Below are 17,472 nucleotides of genomic sequence, written 5' to 3' on the forward strand. Positions count from 1 at the left end.
TGATTGGGTGACAACACCTGTTTTCACTCCGTCTTTGTCCTAGTTTTTGTTTCTTAACCTAATTTGGAAGGCTGTCAAGAAAGACCGTGGCCCCTCGAGCCGCTGTGGCCCTCGTCCTTCCTATAAATTTCCGGGTTTGGTTCCCTTCTCTCATCCGCTTTCTTACCGCTCGCCACTCGACTAAACTTTCACGTCCGGCGCTTATATTATCGGCGTCTTTTCCAGATCGGTTCCCGTACAGAGCACCCCATTCGAAAACATGGCACTTCAGCCGCACCGCGGCCGCGGATCTTTTCGAAGGATTAGTACTACGAAGGACGAAGAATCCGCTCGTGTCCCACTTTTCGAGATACCACAGGCGCCTTCTGCGGACGTGCCATTGTATGCACCGGCGGCCGCGCATCGTACGGGGTCTGTTCGCGCACTCGCCAATGACTGTGGCTCAGGGAAAATAGTGCTCGTCACCGTACCATTCGCCGAGAAGTGTGAGACTGTCGTGAGCCTCCATAATTCCCTTCCGTCGAGTAGGCGCATCGCACTCAATCGCAACTTCCAGTCGGCTCGTGATCTGTCACGGTTCTCTCTGGATATCTCTTTCGTTCCGTATAACACGCCACTGGGTGTTGCCGATCCGTCCTTCCTTGTCCATCAGCCTTTGGGACATTGTTTGAGGCCACCTATTCACTTTCAAGGTCGGGGTGGCAGACTGATCAACCTCGACGCGGCGTTTCGGAGGTACAAGTGCGATCGACTGCCCGACAATCCGCAATTGTTGAATGGCGGTCAAAGCGTGTTCGAGACGGAAGACGAGTTTTGGCTTGTGGCAAAGGTAAAGAAAGAAAGAAAAAATCAGTCGGACGTCTTTGAACGGCGCTGAACGATCAACAGTGGTCGGGTTATATGCCTTGCATAACACGTTGCAGCGGACACGACCTCAGGGATCCGAATCTTCAGACCGGTCTCACTCGGACGCAGCTGGGACGCATCGTCGCGAACCAACTGAGGCAATTCTGCCAGGCAGGTTTTTGCCTCCTTTGTTGCCCCGAGGACCTCATCGGAATCGTTTGTCACAGGAGAACGGAATTGTCAAGAGCGAGGACGAGTGGTTCATCACTCAGGTGGTGAACACCCGCGATCACGTCTGGCAGGCGGAACTCAGGCGGGTACCGAGGCATCAGTGCAGATATGGCGATCCCGTGCCATCTCCACCTCTCTGCGACCCGAGACTGTGACTGCCAGTCTGTCCAGTCCTCATACTATTGCACCGTACATCACTCATACGCACGCGGAACTGTCCCAAATATAATATGTACGATACCCAGTTCAACATAGCATTCTGAGCAATTTGCAAATCCAAATCGGACCGACCCGTTATCTCGTTCCTCCAGCGGCTGTGACTCTGACAGGCATATCGCGCTTATTGCATCCAAGTCATCAAGAAAAGCTCATCGTATACTTGATTAACAAGGATCCTGAGGCATCAATTCCATCGTATATCGTGTTAATTGCCCTCTTGATCTGTATCTGTACGGGCTACAAGGAGGCTATCGGCTCAACGACCATACTTGCACGTCGTCCCCACTCCTCTGTTTTACAACTCTCCCACCTTCTTCACGTTGATCGGCAGCCTCTCGTTCCGCTTCCAGAACTCCACCACGATCTCGGCCAACTTCCTTGGATCATCCTGTGCACGCGTACGGCCGTGCATCAGAACCGCTTCTAGTGCCTGGAGTCGAGACAGCGCACCTCATGAAGCATATGACCAACGCCTTGGACGACCGCCATCTGGAACTTGCCTTGCATCTGGCCGATCGTCAGTTCCCGGTCGAGTCTGTCGGTGCCTGCGAGGATGAGCAGCCTCGCGGTGCGAGCGGCGAGGAAAGACGACGATAGACCGCGGAACCAGCCTGAAGTGAAGGCAGTATCAACCCCCGGGACTGTTTGGCCACACAGACGATGGATACTTACTTTCCCAATACGGCGCCGTTGATCGCAAGGGTGTCCGCCACTCGTAAGCGGGCATCGAGGGTACTTTCAACTGCGTGGGGTGCACTATAGAGGGCACAGATACGCGCGCCGAAGTTTCATTGCGGATTGTGTTCGTGTTCACACTGATGGACGGACGGAAGTGGTCAACTGCGACGATACAGCGACCACAAGAAAATACTGGACGTACTGCCATTCCACGGCCTTCGGAACGCTATCGAACCCAACAGGTCTGGCGTTCAAGATGCTGTTCATGTGGGGCAGTGCGTCCAGTGCGGATCCTTCAACGACGTCCAAGACGACGGTCCCGGTGATATTGTATCTGGAGGTCTGAAGCAGCGGGATAGCGCGAGTGGTTATGGCGCCGCCCATGGAGTGACCGACGAGCTGCGTTCGTTTTAGTCATAGAAGGTGTTGTTGAGCAAGGTCTGCTCACAAGGAGAGTAGGAGAGGAAGCAGGATCCGGATACACAACTTTGATCAACTCGACGAAGTCTTGCACGAGGACATCAATTGATAGGTCTTCTTGCTGAGGTGGATCTTGCGATGTCGATGTCGTCTTCCCTATGGATTACAACGGAGTGTGTGTCAACAGCTTCCGTTGAACGTGCGCGTCGTCCGCTTACCATGCGCCCTTGCGTCTACTGATAGCACGCCCAGCTCGCCTTTCGTCATGTCCCAGACCTCCCTGGCAAAGCATGCAAAGCTGAGTCCTGAATAACCAGCACCATGGTGGCACAGCAAAACAGTCCCCTTTCCGTTCGAGCCCTGAGGGAGTTGCGGCGGCGTGTAGTACACCCTCATATCGAGATTCCTGTTGGGGACGGCAACCTGCAGAGCCTGTTCGAAGAATCCTGACGCTGATATAGGTGCGTATCGTTCGTTAATCTCCGCCTCGCGTTGTTCCTTCTGCCTCTGGCCGACCCTGCTCTGGGTGACGGTGCGTGACCGATCCCGAGGCGTATGTGCTGGCCTGCCTACGGCAATGCGTGGAAGTTACGACAGACCATCAAACGGGAGGCTGAATATGGGCCTACATCGCGGGCGGCCCGAGGCCTGTAGGAAGATCTCCAAGAGAGTCGAGCTCATCCTCCTCGTCCTCCTCTTCATCTTCATCGTACGATGGCGCCGTGGTGGCAGGCCATAACGTTGTCGGCACAGGAGGAAGCTTGGCAATGCGCGCGTGCATCGCTGAACGATACAGATCTGACATATTATGAAGCCTAGTATACTCGATTATGCACAGATGGACGTCAGTAGACGAGGCAGCGGCAAAGCTCAGGTTGACGTCAAGGTCACCGGCGTTCAGTGTTCACGAGCTTGCCATTGAATTGCCTTAGCCGAAGAATCAGATTCACAGGACGGTGCGAGTCAGCATACGACGGCGGTGGCCTGTCTGAGTCTCGCTCCGAGTGCTTCCCTGAGCGCGGCCCATAAGCGCGATAATCCTGGTACGACGCTTCGTCTACACCGGCGGCGTGGCTCGATGACGATGCCATGGACATCGGGAAGACAGCAGATCGACACCTCCTGGACTGATGCTGTCCTCGCCGCGCGAATATAAGCGTCAACCGTGCTCAGACGCATTCAGGCTCGCTCCTCCGAGTCCCCTGCCAGTCTAGCGCACAACCCTACCTCAAGCCCGACATGGTCAACCTTCTCACCGCCTGCGCGTCGCTCCTCGTCTGCGCGACGCTCGTGCAATGCGCGCCTGCAGGCTCGATCACGGTGTCCGCGCCTAGCGAGACCGCGACCGTCTCGCCCGCCGGCGACAGCCCGAACACGATCCTGTGGGCCCCGAGCTCGCAGCCTGGGGCCTACCAGCCCATCCGCGGCGACCTGGGCGCGAACATCATAGGCCCACAGAACGAGCCGCTGCAGCGCGAGAACGCGGACCTGCTTGCGCCGCCGACGACCGACCACGGCACGGTGTGAGGTTTCGCGTCTGGTGGTTCTGTATCGCAAAGGTTGACGATAGGATGTACCACAGGTCAAACTTCAAGTGGCCGTTCTCTTTGAGCCACAACCGACTGCAGACCGGAGGATGGGCGCGTCAGCAGAACAGTAAGGTTTACGCATATCTTTTTAACCCTCGACCGCTGACTTCTGCACCCTACTTAGCCGATGACATGCCGGCGGCAACCGGTCAGGTCTATACACATAGTTCCCCGTGCTACGCGCTGACTCGCATATAGGACTTGCAAGCGTCAATATGCGCCTTGAAGCAGGCGCCGTTCGGTTAGTTCGTCAGCCCAGTATTCTTTACGATATCTGACCCCGTACCTCCCATTCAGCGAACTTCACTGGCACACAGCCGCGGAGGTTCGTGCGGTACCGACCCAGGCTGATGTGGTGCTGACCGTAGTTCGAAATATGTCAGTGGGCATACGTGCTCAAGGTGAGCCGAGAGCTGCCAATGGAAATGACACGAACTGAACACGTTTCAGGGTAAGATCCAGGTGACCTCCATCGATACCGAAGGGCGAAACTACCTAGCGACTGTCGTGAGTCCGGTCACGCTCCGGACTCTACATACTACATATTCTCATTGTTGGGTTCAGCAACAAGGGGATCTCTGGTACTTCCCGGCGGGTATACCACATAGTCTTCAGGCTACGGCAGACGACCCGGAAGGCGCCGAGTTTCTATTGGTGCGTTATCTGACTCCAGCAGCTCGCATATGCTCTATGCTCATCCGCACACTAGGTTTTCCCTGACGGCAACTTTAATGAAGACGGGACCTTCCTGGTGCGCTTATCGAATCGCTGGAAGCTGCAACAACGCTGACCCGGCATACGACCCTGAACATAGCTGACCGATTGGTTCTCGCACGTACCGAAGGAGGTTCTCGCCCGTAACTTCCAGACCCCTATTTCCGCGTTCGATCACATACCTTCCGAGCAACTGTACATCTTCCCCGCAGCGCCTCCCTCCGACGACGCGAAGGATGTGGAGTCGCCGCAGGGCACCGTTCCGGATCCGTTCACGTTCTCGCTTTCCCAGATGGATGGGACGCGGCTCTCGGGCGGCAGTACGAAGATCGCGGACACGAGGAACTTTAAGGTGTCGAGGAACATCTCGGTGGCGGATGTGACCATCGAACCTGGTGCGATGAGGTAAGTTTGAACGTACATGCCCGGAACGCAGATCTGAATCCTGTCTTGTATAGGGAGCTCCACGTAAGCAACACTTATTCTTCATTCATTTTCAGTAAGGCTGAGGTTCCGTGTTGAGTGGCACCCGACGCAGGATGAATGGGGGTAAGTTCTGCCCAGCACTCCCGTGGATCACCTTACTGATGCGTACGTCAGATACGTCATGTAAATTCGAAGTTGCATTTTCCGCGTTCGGTCACTCACTTAGTGTCTTGCTTTCAGCGAGGGCGAAGCTCGGATGACCGTCTTCGCCGCAGACTCCAACGCTCGCACCTTCAACTACCAGGTACGTCTCCGTTCCCTGTCGCATCACTGAGAGTTGTAGCGTCTCAACTATCCTCCTTCGCAGGCTGGCGATATCAGTGAGTGTTGATGGTCTATGTTCCAGTATGCTGCGCTAGCGCTGATCGATCTCTGCCCAGGCTACGTGCCGGCAGCCTTCGGTACGCGTATGCCTTCTTGCGTATGCTCCCGCACTCACACCCCCTTTCAGGTCACTACTTGGAGAACATCGGGAACACCACCGTCCGCTTCCTCGAGATCCAAAACTCGGACAGGTTCGAAGACGTTAGCCTGAGCCAGGTGAGGGTCGACGTTACCGCGGATCGTCTTGCATGATTCACCGCTCAATGCGAAAACAGTGGCTTGCGTTGACGCCCCCGCAGTTGGTGAAGGCCCATTTGGGCGTGGACGACGCGTTCATCGAGCAGTTGCAGAAGTTCAAAGTCAAGTCGACCATTGTCGGGCCGGCCATTAATGGCTCCTGAGGTTGGGTGTACATTACTATATTACCTATGTAAGAATATTTCTCTTCCGTTTAGCGTCCAACGGGAAGGTGTTGTCGGGTTCTCGTCAAGCAGTAACATCTGACGTAGCAACGTTTGACCACGCAAAAGCTCATACTTACGTGCTCGTCGGAACCGAAGATGAATGCCCTGACTCCTTGCATTTTCTGTTGCAAGCATGACTCATAAGAGGCGTTCTGCAGATATTTGCGTATCTTAGTTCTCTCATTGTAAATCTATCGAACACGTGGCTACCGATATGTCGTTCATACTCTCTCCCGCTGAGCCAGCGGACGTCCCCGAGCTCACGTCCATCTATCTGGCCTCCTTCGTCGATCCCTTCTCGCTCACCTTGTTCCCCCGCACTCCTGGAGTGCGAGCATGGTGGGAGCAGGACCTCGCGCAGGGGTTCGCAGACCCGAACGTGCGCATGCTGAAAGTCGTGGACGACGCGTCCGGGCGAATCGCCGCCTTTGCCAAATGGGTGTTGCCCCCGCCGCAGGGCGAGGAGGAGAATGAGGAGGAGAAAGGAGAGGCGCTCCCCGAATGGCCGGAGGACGCGGATGGACAGCTGTGCCAGAGTTTCTTCGCCGGCTTGCTGGAGGCGAAAAAGAGGCTGATGGGTCCGAGGCCGTACTTTTGTCGGTTCCTTTTCACTCTCGCGTCCCACTCTGTCTGATGGTAGTCATTCGCGGCAGATTTGGAGATGTTAGCGACGCACCCGGATTTTCAGAAGCGGGGCGCGGCGTCGTTGCTGCTCTCTTGGGGAACCGCGCGAGCGGACGCTGCGGGCATGCCGGCGTACTTGGATGGATCCCCCGTGGGTGTGGGGTTGTATCTGAGGCACGGATGGGAGGAGAAGGGCGTCGTCGTCCCGGAGGTGAACGGGGAGAGCGCGGCGGAGAGATGGGAGAAGCGGTACTTGTGCATGGTGCGCGAGCCGAGGGCCGGAGAGACGGGTAGGTAGCTATCTGAAGAGAGATTCGAGCATTCGACCGTACACTCCCGTTCGGGGTCGTCTCAGAGGTTGAGGAGGTACAATGCTATTGATCTTGCTTGGTACCGATCGACGCCCACTCGGTGTCAGCGGTGCCAGACAGCCATCAGCGCATGGTCGACGGTCGTCAAGCTGTTGGCATAAACAGTAGATTATAGCCGTCAAGGTTATAAGGGAGGTGCCGAAGTAAAAAAAATCCAGGAATGAGTCCATGGGTATGGACATTGATGAAGTGGATAGCTATCCGTTGAGCAACGACCCAGGGACAGCATCGCGTTCCTTCTCTTTGTACCACAACGGTGCCTCCTGCCGCGCCCCCGTCAACGACTTCCGCATTGCTCTTCGGGTGTACCTGAATGCGATCACCTTGGAGGAATCTCTGCGAATATGGTCGCCATACTTTGCTCACGCACAATCATGCCTTGTTCTGAGTTGTTTTCCTAAAGCTTCGGCAGCGCTCACTGCATAGCTCTCTCAGGAAGCCTCATAGCCTGGGAGGTTTATATACGCCCCCATCTACACAATGAGTAGCTCATCCCGTTCCGTCGCGCCTGCTGCCTCTCCACCGTTTCGCGGCATCGGCTCAATGCGGCGTTTGAGGTGAGCCCGTTCGATGATGCTCAGGTTTGCTCGTTTGACACTGATCGCGTTCATGTTCTAGAGGCCCTCGTCCTTCGGTTGGCGAAAATAACCCAGAATCTACCCTGGGCAATCTATATCAAGGATCACGCGGGCAGGTCCAACTCGATTACGGCTCATCGAATGCCTCGCCGAACTATTTCCAGATCGCAGGGAATCGTGACCATCCGGACTCAACGACTCCAAGCCTCGTCTCCGTTCTTGCTTCGCAACGGCATCCGACGCTTGCGCAGCTACAGCAGACGCTGACGCATCTCGAGCAGCTGGTCCAGCAGGTCACAACCAACGCGAACTCGCTTTGGCCAGCGGCCGTATATAATGCACCAACACACCAGGCCGGCCCCACAGAATCTTCCATTTCGCGCCTCCCTCCTGAGGTCCTTGGCGAGATCTTCTGGCATTGCCTACCCGCGCTCCCTGACGCACATTTCAACCTCACCTTCCGACCGCGCACGTCCGAGGCGCCGCTATCCCTCGCCCGCGTCTGCTCCCTCTGGCGGAGCATCGTGTTAACCACGCCACGGCTCCACGCGACGCTCGCGATAGTCCAGCCTGCGGTGCACGGTCTACTCCCTCCCCAAGGGACGTACTTCCGCGGTCAGCCCGTTACAGCGCTGCAGACGATGATCGCGCGGGCAGGCAACCTGCCGCTGGACGTGCTGCTTCGCAGCCGCCGATGGCTACCCGGCGAGGCGAAGGCGTGCGCGCGGACCATTTGTTCCGTCTCCCCGCGCTTACGGGACCTCGATCTGCACTATGGCTGCGAGGACGTCGTGCGAAAGGTGTTCGCGTTGCCGCCCGACGAGCTGCCGCGCCTCGAGCGACTCCGCATCGCGTCGCACGTGCTATCTGGCGCGGATCACGCTCGTGTCTGGGCGGCGCCGTGCCTCACAAGCCTCGAGCTCGACAACGTCCGCTTCGCGGCGCCTGTGGCGCTGCCCGCGCTGCCCCTCGTGCGCTTGACGGAACTGGTGCTGAAGGTGCACGCGCCGCCGGTGACGGTCGCACAGACGCTCGTGATCCTCGCCAGTGCACCCGCACTCGAGAGCCTGACGGTTCGCCTGGACGACGCAGCGTGCGCGGTGGAAGCATATGAGGCTGGGGATCAGGGTAGGTACGTTCGGCACGAGAGGTTGAGGCGCTTGGTTCTGCTCGCGGGCGAGTTGATGTACCCCTGTCAAGTGCTGGAGGAACTCGAGCTGCCGATGATAAAGAGCATCCTCGTGCGGGGTGCGGACGGAGGGCGCGGGTGGCCCGGATTGGAAGAGTTCCTAGAGAGGTCGGGGCGCGTGCTTGGCGCGCCACTGGAAAGGCGTGAGGTACCGATGGTGCATGCTGTGGTTTTGGAGGCGTATGCTGTCGCTGTAAGCCGGGATATGGAATATTAGCGTTTACTGCGAGAAAAAAGCACAAATAACATTGCACTGCAAACAACAGCAAAAAGCAGTGAACCCTGCCCGGATTGAACGGACGACCTTGTGGATACTCCATTAACTGGAATCACACGCGCTACCACTGCGCCAAGGGTTCATACAGTTACTACACGGCTTTAAATACAGAATGCTAATTAACAGAAGAAATGACACATTGCACGTGGCCTTCAAAACATGACTTAGGGTGGGCGCCTTCGCGTCTCACTCTGGGCGGCGTTGGTGTGCGAGTGCTATCACTCCTATCTCACTTCTCACCCGGTCCTTACGCTCATCATCACCGACGACGGCGACGAGCATGCGAAGATCCAACAAATCTCACAAAGTCCCGAATGTCAAGCTCCGCCCCGCCCAACCAGCGCGCAAGGGCGCCGCTCAGCCAACCCGCGACAGGCTGCTCGCGCACGCCCGGAGCGACGACGCGCCAAGCTCAACGAGCGTGATCGACCTTTGTCCGCGTCCCTTCAAGGGGTTTCTGATATGTGCCACAGGCATTTCGGACAAGGTGCGTCGCCACCATGTCATCCCGCATCCGTGCTGATCCTGTCACGCGCAGGCTACGCTATACAAGCAAGCCATAGAGCTCGGCGCGCACTCCATCTCGGATTTGACCGACCAGGTCACCCATCTGTTGGCGGTTGAACCAGGTAGCGCAAAATACAAAGTGCGTGCGCTCTCGCTTTAGCTGTGTCATCATGATTCTCAAATCGATTGCCAGTGCGCGGTCGAGCGTAAGATCCCGATCATGCAACCGTCGTGGATCACTACAAGCTATGAGATTTGGCTGCGAGGAGATGATGTCGATGTTGAGGAAGTAAGCCCTTCCCGTATAGGTCCCTCGTCAGTCGGTGACTCAATTCTCCATATAGTCTATCCACGCACATCGTCTCCCCATCTTCTCATCGCTCGTCATCTGTCAGTCAGGGGACGCTATGCCAGATGAACGCTCACGCGTCGCGAAGCTTGTTCAGGGCGAAGGCGGCGAATACGTGAAGGCCATCGAACGGCCAGTGCGGGTACGCCCTTTCGCTTCGTTATCTCACCAAGGAGTAATATCTGAAGCGGATACCCTTTTCCAGGTCACACATCTCCTGTGCTCCGGGACAGAGCAGACAGATAAAATCCGATACGCGAAGAAGTTCAATGACCGCGGCGAGGCCAGCATCAAACTAGTTTGGGAGGAGTGGTTCTGGGACTGCGTGGCGTTTGGAGGCGAGTCCTGCTCATTGTTGAGGAAAACGATGAACTGACGACTGTTCTTCCAGGCAGGTTCGATGAGGACAAGTACAGCATCGATCGGCCACGGCCAACGAGGATGCAGCATTCCGAACGTAAGGCCTCCTCAGTAATCAGACGAGCTCGTATATTGACCGTGGCGTGAACCATTAGCTACGACGGAGCTTCCGCAACTCTCCACACTAGACGGCGCAGCTCCTTCCAATGCAGGTAGCAAACCTCAGTCCAATGGAGACGATGCCGACGAGGAAATAGCTTCGGTCCGACGCGTGCCCGCCGTCACCCTCCAGATCTGGGAGTCGCTCCTGGGCCCGCGGGGCTTCGTCCTTGTCGATGGTGCCCTCGTCCGCAGCCCGTCTAAGTCGCAGTCGCAGCCCCGCCAACTCGACTGGGAACCGTCACCCACGCGACCGAAGGTAGACCTCAAGGGCAAGGGCCGGGCCGCGGATGGAGATGGTGGCGCCGTAGCGAGCGTGCTCGGCCTGCCATCGTTCCGCCGCTCGGCGTCGTTTGCCCCCAAGGCGCCGAAGGAGTTCAAGCGGATGGTGTCCGGAATAGGGCGCGCGCAGCCGACGACTCTGTCGGGCGTGAGGCCCGGGAGCTCGTTCCTCAGCGCAGGCGCGCCGGGCGGGCTGACCATCGACGGCCGGCCGGGGATGACCGTGGGCGCTCGAGAAGCGTCGTCACCTTCTTCGTCTTCTCCTGCTCATGCAGGCGTAAACGGGGTGCGGGACATGGAGGTAGATAATGAGGCCGGTGCGTCGGAGCGGGAAGGAAGGCCCTCCGCGGGTGTGAAGGCGACGGCAACAGCGACGCCGGAGTTGTTCGCAGGGCTGCGGTTTCGGTGTCTGGGCGAGGCGGACTGCGAGAACGTACGGGCCGCGGTGGAGGGTCTGGCCGGCTGCGTAATTGCGGAGGGTGAGACCGGCGAGGCGGATTATGTGGTAGTGAGGCTCGTCAGGTAAGTTTCATTCCCATTTCATCATTTTGCTGTCTTGCCGCGGAGAGATGCATCTATAAGGTTATATGCGCTCTCCGTGTTCTCGCTTTCAGTTCCGCTTGTATTTGTCATCGTCATTGAGTTCTGACCCGCCTTACGTTGCAGCGGAAGCCAGATTTATAGACAAGAAACCGACGAGCGCCGCCGTCCGCTCTACCGGACCGAATGCTGGCTCGAGCGCTGCATATTCGAAGGCCGCATATGCGCGCCGGACGAACACGTTACGTTCACCCCGCTCACCATCGACACTCCCGTACTAGGTGAGCATTGTCCTCCGTCTCACGTTCACGTAACGCAACACGCGAAGTCCCTCTTCTTCATTAAACCACACATTCTAATGCACAGTTCGCCCTCTAGGCGCGGACTTGATCAAGCTCAGCTTCTCGGGCCTGGACCAGTCTGAGGCGTGCTGGATTCGTCGGCTCGCGCGCGCCCTGGGCGTCGGTCACGCTCCCCAGTTCGCTCGTCGACGAACGACGCACCTCCTGTGCCCATCCGGCGCCGGCGCGAAATTCGCCAAGGCGAACGAGTGGGGCGTGCCTGTCGTCGGGATGGCATGGCTGGAGTACATGGCACGCACGGGTGCTGTACCTCCACGGGGAACGCTCCTCATCGAGATCCCGCCGCCGCCACCGCAGGCTGTCGAGAAGCTCGCGTCGGATCGAGGTACGCACTGCACCCACCCTGCAGTGGCGGGTCATGCTGACGATGCTTCGTGATGCAGGCACGTCGTCAGACCAGCGCCAAGTGGTTCGATCCACGCCCGCGCCGAAGGATGCCGCCGTGTCGAGGCCCGCGCAGAATCAGGCCGCTGAGCAGAACGCGCAGCCGATGCGGCCACGGCCACGGCCCGTGCCTCGGCCCGCGTCCAAGCCTGCGGCGCGGGATCAGGCGCAGGAGAGCACCATCGCGTCCTTTGGCGAGCCCATGCTGCTGCAAGAGCCGGAGCAGGCGGCGTCGGCGGTGGCGAGCACCCCGCCGCGTGCGGCGACGCCCGAGCCACCGTCGAGCGCGGCCGAGATCCGGCGCGAACTCGCGGAGGTTCGCGTCGCGTCGTCCGTGTCGCCCTCGCCGCTTAAGGCTTCGCGCACGGGAGGTGGAGGTAGTGGCGGCAGCGCAAGCATGCTCCTCCCATCGTCGTCGTCGCCGCTCCGGATCGACGACGCGGCGACGCGCGCGCTGCAGGAAAATATCAGCGTGCTGCTGGGCAAGCGGGCGAACGAGGGCGAGGCGGGTGAGGAGGGCGCGGGGAGGCCGGCGCGACGCGCTAGGGCGGGCAAGCGAGCCCGCCCCACGGCCAAGTCCAGGGTGGGTGCATACAGAGATACGAGATCTCCATCTTTGGTTCGCGGCTGACCGGCATCACTGTTTTCGTGCTTTGTTTTCATAGCTTGTGAAGGTGAACTCGAACTCGGGCTCGCTGTTCGCGGAGCTGCCTATGGATGCGTTCACGGTGGCGCCGGAGGACGACGCGATGCTGGCGAACGAGGCGCTGCCGGACGACTCGGGCATGCGCGTCGAATACGAGGATCCGCTGCAGAAGGAGGAGAAGATGCGGCTCGTGAAGCTCATGGGCGGCGGCGACCCAACGACGGACGCGGGCGGCGACGACGGCGCGCAGGAGAACCAGAAGCCTTCGGGGGCTCCGTCGAAAAGGAAGCTGGTGCGGCGAGTGACGAGACAGTCGAGGAGGGGCGGTTGACGGAGCTCGTCTATCTATTATCATCTTTGCCATGTACAGTCTACAAATGTTATCTTTTTGCGCACAATGTTGATGTATTCGCGTTCTATGCCGAATCTATGAAACAATGTCTACTAATGCTACATGTTATCGTTGAAATGACGACGGGCGCGGATGTCAGGGAGATGCGTGCATGTGTGACCGAAACAGCATAAAAAAGCATGTATTGACCTTTTGGTATGCGCGATAGATAGATAGATACGTTCCTCGTGCAAAAAAAAAAGAAAAAAAAGTGGCAATCCATTCATGTCGTGAACGGGCCGAACCGACCGCTTTATCGGACGTCTCTTACCACCCGACCTCGTCGCGGCTAAGACAAAACGCGCCCTCGAGTCCGACCACGTCGACCGCCGTCGCCGTATCGCGCCACCGGCCGAGTATGTTCCCGCCCTGCATGTACCCACGGAACACCCAGCGGCCGGCATGCGCGTGCCCGTGATCGTGCGGCGGGACGGCGTGGAACGCCGCCGCGTGCGGCGCCATGGGCTTCCCGTCCCCGAACGGGCTGGCGAACGCGGTCCGGGCGGGGTCGGGGCGGGGGAGGCGGAGGAGGACGACGAGGCCGTCCCAGGAGCGGACGCGGCCGACGAAGACGTGGTCGCCCCACGCGGCGCCGTGCGGCGCGCCCGTCTCGCCGAGGAGGAGGATGTCGCGCACGCCGCTCGAGACGTGCTCGACCGTGTCCTCCCACTCCGCCTCGACGTCCGCGCCCAGCGGCCCGTCGTCCATCGGCACGTCGTCTTCTCTACACTCGTGCACGGCCGCCTCCGCCGCCCACCGCTCCTTCGCGGCGGCCACTTTCCGCATCACCGCCGCGCCATAGGGCTCCCCCTCTCCCTGGCCGTTCGCTCCGTGCCCCCCGCGATGCAACGCGTACCGCGTCCTCCGCCGCGTGACGGGGTCCCACACCGTCGCGCCCTCCCCGTCCTCGCGCACGTCCCACCAGGGCGGCATCCACGCGCCCAGCACGCCGTTCACGCCCGCCTCGTCCCCGTCGTCCGGCTGATCGGCCGAGATGGAGACGCCGCCGAGGTTGAGCCGCGCGCAGCTCGTGAGCGGCTCGTCCGGCGCGAGGCAGTGGTACTCGCGCAGGCGGACGTACAGCGGGTGGATGGAGCTCCGGATCTGGGCAAGCGTCGGCCGGCGCGGGTGGTGGTGTCGGCGCGGCGCGGGCGGTGCGAAGAGGTAGCTCGTGAAGGCTTCCGGGTCCGGGACCTGGGGAGGGACCGGGCGGGTGGTCAGCGAACGGGACGGACAAAGGACACGAGAACGGGTGATCAATAAATAAAAACTGAATTTCGGAGGATCCCGTGATGGACGTCCGGAGAAGGGACAAAGCTTAAGGGCACGCGCCGCCAAGACAGAACACGATACTTACGACCATTCGACCGTGCCAGCACCCGCCGAGCGAGCCGAGATCGTGCACGACGCCCCGGAGCGGCGTCGACTCTTCCGCGCACGGGTCGACGCAGGCCACGAGCCGATACCAGAGCGCGTCGTGTTGCTCGCTCGCGTCCTCCTGCTCGCCCTCTCCCTCGTCGTCGTCGTCGTCGTCTCCGGCCGCCCTCTCCTCATCGAACATCATCTCCACGTCCACGGATTTGATGCCGTCTGGCGGGCCGCGGCGCGGGAGCTGCAGCCGCACGCGGCGTAGACGCGCGACATCTTCCATCGTCGGGCCGGCGCGGCGGAGGGCGTCGGCGTCGGCGCGGGTGCGCGGGAGGGCGAATTGGGCGGGGTCGAGGACTTCGCGGGATTCGAAGCGGGCGAGGTAGGCGGCGGACGCGGCGGGGGTGAGCGGCGGGACGCGCGCGGAGAGCGGGTGGTTGAGGTAGGTGGTGTGCAGGAGCGGCGGGGGCTGGCCGTCGGTCGGGAGGTGCGGGGACACGTCGTGCGGACAAGAGGGGAGGCTGTGCGGGGAGGTCGGGGCGTAGTAGGACGACCACTGGGACGGGGCGTGTGAGTGTCAGGGACAGAGCGACGATTAGGACGAGACCGACCTGGAAGCCGCCGATGGTGAGGGTGTAGAGCAGCGTCTGGATGAGGTGCTGCGGGTCTTGTTCCTGTTCGGCGAGGATGGTATCTGCGCGCTTGATCGTGAGTTTCATTGAATCGGGGCATGGATGATACGCGTGCTTACCGTGGTCGTCGGTGAGCCACAGGACCCAGACGGCGAGGCTGGCCAAGGTCAGATCTGGGCGGTGCGGCCCACGGCCAAAGACGACGCAGACGATGTCGCGCACCCAGGCGCGCACGCCGCAGACGCGGGTGAGCAGCGCGTAGTTTTTGCCCGAGTCTTCGAGGAGGAGGACAAAGACGGTCCAGAGATCGCGCACGAGTTCGGCTTCGTCGGCGCGGATATTCGCGCGGCGGCGCACGCGGCGGAGGGCGGGGAGGCGTGCGGCGAGCTCGGCGGCGAAGCAGCGCGGGGTGCACCAGAGCGGGGGCAGGCGCTGTGCGGCGGCGGCGGTGTCGAACGTCGCGCGGTAGAGCAGGGCGCGCAGTGGGGTGGCATAGGCCTGGAGGGCGGCGTGGAGGGCGCGCGAGGTAAGGTGGAGGGCGACGAGCGAAGGGCTGGCGACGGTGGTGGCGAGCTCGGGGGCGGCGAGGAAGAAAGAGATGCGGGCGAGGATCTCGGGGGCGAGGCGGTCGAGGGCGGAGGTCATGGTCGTTCTTGGTTCGTGGACGGTGAGACGGCGAGGTGGGGAGAAAGAGCGACGAGGAGGAGGAGGAGGGGGAGGGGGAGGGGGAGGGGACGGTGGACATATAATAATACACCTTTGTCCGCCACAGAGCAGCAGCCGCGCCGCCGTCGTGCGTCGTGATCGCCGCGCGGGGGACGGTGGCGGGGGCCAGAGCGGCGGACATGAAGCGCGCACGCGAGAGGCGCGGGGAAGCGGACTTGGCCGGCGAAGCACCGGGTGACGTCGCGATTATGTAAACCCCGCCGCCGGGCCTCCTCCGCCGAGGATCCCGCGGCGCCGAGTGTCCGGCCGGTCGGAGCGAGCGGTCGCCCTGTCGCTCGCTCCGCGCGCGCTTTCATTTCGCTCGTGGTCTGGCGAAATGAAAGGCCTTCATAATTGCGCGCCGGTCTTCTCCAGGTTGGTCTCTGCCAGCGCGCGCTCGGCCTCGGCGGGCGGCGTTCTGTGCCAGCGGCAAGAGAGAACGTGCCACACCAGCAAACCGGGACGAGAGCTCGACTTCCACCCCGTCGACCCATCCGCAACTTCGGCACCGACTTGACTCTCGTTCTATCCTTTGCCTCTCTTCCCCGCTCGCCGTCCACGATCGGTATCACTATCAGCATCGCCCAGAAGCTGCTCAAAGATGCCCGCCCATCTCCACTACACCACCACCCCCATCTCCAGATTCCCGTCTCCGCTGGCGATGGCTATAGCATCTGTGCTATACATACCCGGAGCCCCCATCATACATCGGGATCGCGCTCACAGGCCGGTGCTGCGTCGTACGTGAACTTAACGTCATCCGCTGCCTCCGTCTCAGTTCGCCGTCTCTCGAACAACGTCCCACCTCCCGTGTTCCTCCATCTCCGCCGTTCCCCTTCTCTCGCCTTCTCTCCGCTCCCTCTCTTGCCTCTTTGTTTCCCATACTTGCCGCGGCATTCGCCCCGCGCCGTGACGTTGCCTTCCGCGGCAGCGCAGCCCGTTTCGGAAATTCAGCCATCACGGCGGCACCAGCCCATCGCCGTCGACTGCGTGCCTGCTCGCGTGCCTATGTACATATTAAGTACCACCGAGACACCCACCACCTCCAGTCTCCTCTCGATCGGAGTCTCACACGCGAGCGCGCAAACGCCACCGATCTCGATCTCCTTACAGCGTGCGTCGAGCTCGGTCCTTCACCAAAGAAAACGCAAATCTCTCTCACTCTCTACTCCCGCCCTCCGCCCACCGCGAGCCGACGGGGGCACCGGCCAACCGGCCCAAAGTCTGAGCATGCGAACCCAGGACCCCCGTCTCCTGGTGAACTCTGATTGCGCCACACATCACCTCGCCGAAAACATCTGTGGCGGATCCTCGCGCGTTCTCGTCCGATCACCGATAATCACTACATATCTCCCCCAATCCCTCTCCGACGTCCTAACCCCCCCGAAGCTAGAAGCTATGTATGACCGAACCCAAGATCGATCGTCCTTCCCGCCTTCATCGATGGCTTTTCATCTTTCGTCCCGCTCGACTGCCAGCGCGTTCTTCGCCGCTTCAACTCGGTTCCTCCCAAAACCCGCTCGGGAACGCAACGCAACTTTCTGTCTCCTTTCACGCGCGTGCATATTTATATACTTTCTATGACCGTCCCTTGAGACAGAGGCCAGCGCCAGCGCGCATCCCCGATACCACCACCACCACCACCAGCGCCGTCGCGAACGCCACCGCCCGACCCTTCCAGAAATCTAAACTATCCGCTTCCCTTCCCCCCTGCCGCGCATAAGTGATTCGAGCCCCCCCCACACACACACACACACACACACACACACACACACAC

The 17,472-nt window shown here is 60.2% G+C and overlaps 7 protein-coding genes and 1 non-coding gene across 8 annotated transcripts; 5 read left to right on the top strand and 3 right to left on the bottom strand.

The window, feature by feature from the left end:
• Window positions 1-1,497: 1,497 nt before the first annotated feature.
• Window positions 1,498-3,199, bottom strand: PUNSTDRAFT_128531 (protein phosphatase methylesterase; the record flags this gene model as incomplete). Its single annotated transcript, XM_007388702.1, has 7 exons — window positions 1,498-1,684; window positions 1,747-1,907; window positions 1,969-2,111; window positions 2,177-2,373; window positions 2,423-2,550; window positions 2,613-2,959; window positions 3,024-3,199. The coding sequence occupies 7 exons, from the start codon at window positions 3,197-3,199 to the stop codon at window positions 1,592-1,594; spliced, it is 1,245 nt and encodes a 414-aa protein (XP_007388764.1). The 3' UTR covers window positions 1,498-1,591.
• A 434-nt stretch (window positions 3,200-3,633) lies between these two features.
• Window positions 3,634-5,908, top strand: PUNSTDRAFT_77260 (uncharacterized protein; the record flags this gene model as incomplete). Its single annotated transcript, XM_007388793.1, has 16 exons — window positions 3,634-3,917; window positions 3,977-4,050; window positions 4,108-4,131; window positions 4,182-4,224; window positions 4,281-4,308; window positions 4,367-4,384; window positions 4,434-4,490; window positions 4,548-4,637; window positions 4,693-4,734; window positions 4,798-5,102; window positions 5,208-5,246; window positions 5,364-5,427; window positions 5,491-5,503; window positions 5,564-5,584; window positions 5,635-5,723; window positions 5,783-5,908. The coding sequence occupies 16 exons, from the start codon at window positions 3,634-3,636 to the stop codon at window positions 5,906-5,908; spliced, it is 1,317 nt and encodes a 438-aa protein (XP_007388855.1).
• Window positions 5,909-6,185: 277 nt separating this feature from the next.
• PUNSTDRAFT_108819 (acyl-CoA N-acyltransferase) lies at window positions 6,186-7,022 on the top strand (the record flags this gene model as incomplete). Its single annotated transcript, XM_007388703.1, has 2 exons — window positions 6,186-6,567; window positions 6,625-7,022. 2 exons carry the CDS (start codon window positions 6,186-6,188, stop codon window positions 6,891-6,893), a joined length of 651 nt encoding a protein of 216 aa, XP_007388765.1. The 3' UTR covers window positions 6,894-7,022.
• Window positions 7,023-7,509: 487 nt separating this feature from the next.
• On the top strand, window positions 7,510-8,957 carry PUNSTDRAFT_128533 (uncharacterized protein; the record flags this gene model as incomplete). The annotated part of the gene is made up of 3 exons (XM_007388704.1): window positions 7,510-7,523; window positions 7,585-8,672; window positions 8,745-8,957. 3 exons carry the CDS (start codon window positions 7,510-7,512, stop codon window positions 8,948-8,950), a joined length of 1,308 nt encoding a protein of 435 aa, XP_007388766.1. The 3' UTR covers window positions 8,951-8,957.
• A 52-nt stretch (window positions 8,958-9,009) lies between these two features.
• On the bottom strand, window positions 9,010-9,092 carry PUNSTDRAFT_t101. The gene has a single exon. It is a non-coding gene; the product is annotated as a tRNA-Trp (tRNA).
• Window positions 9,093-9,287: 195 nt separating this feature from the next.
• PUNSTDRAFT_93421 (uncharacterized protein) lies at window positions 9,288-12,979 on the top strand (the record flags this gene model as incomplete). Its single annotated transcript, XM_007388705.1, has 11 exons — window positions 9,288-9,497; window positions 9,549-9,656; window positions 9,711-9,806; window positions 9,862-10,008; window positions 10,072-10,204; window positions 10,258-10,323; window positions 10,382-11,189; window positions 11,334-11,488; window positions 11,586-11,894; window positions 11,953-12,536; window positions 12,619-12,979. 11 exons carry the CDS (start codon window positions 9,291-9,293, stop codon window positions 12,928-12,930), a joined length of 2,925 nt encoding a protein of 974 aa, XP_007388767.1. The 3' UTR covers window positions 12,931-12,979.
• A 168-nt stretch (window positions 12,980-13,147) lies between these two features.
• PUNSTDRAFT_128535 (uncharacterized protein) lies at window positions 13,148-15,654 on the bottom strand. The gene is made up of 4 exons (XM_007388706.1): window positions 15,110-15,654; window positions 14,970-15,052; window positions 14,348-14,914; window positions 13,148-14,184 (listed from the first exon to the last, which is right to left on the bottom strand). The coding sequence occupies exons 1-4, from the start codon at window positions 15,633-15,635 to the stop codon at window positions 13,258-13,260; spliced, it is 2,103 nt and encodes a 700-aa protein (XP_007388768.1). The 5' UTR covers window positions 15,636-15,654; the 3' UTR covers window positions 13,148-13,257.
• A 301-nt stretch (window positions 15,655-15,955) lies between these two features.
• Window positions 15,956-16,404, top strand: PUNSTDRAFT_55827 (uncharacterized protein). The gene has a single exon (XM_007388707.1). It carries the CDS (start codon window positions 16,033-16,035, stop codon window positions 16,210-16,212), a length of 180 nt encoding a protein of 59 aa, XP_007388769.1. The 5' UTR covers window positions 15,956-16,032; the 3' UTR covers window positions 16,213-16,404.
• Window positions 16,405-17,472: the final 1,068 nt, after the last annotated feature.

Source organism: Punctularia strigosozonata, assembly GCF_000264995.1.
Source record: "Punctularia strigosozonata HHB-11173 SS5 unplaced genomic scaffold PUNSTscaffold_20, whole genome shotgun sequence".
Classification (NCBI taxonomy): Eukaryota; Fungi; Basidiomycota; class Agaricomycetes; order Corticiales; family Punctulariaceae; genus Punctularia; species Punctularia strigosozonata.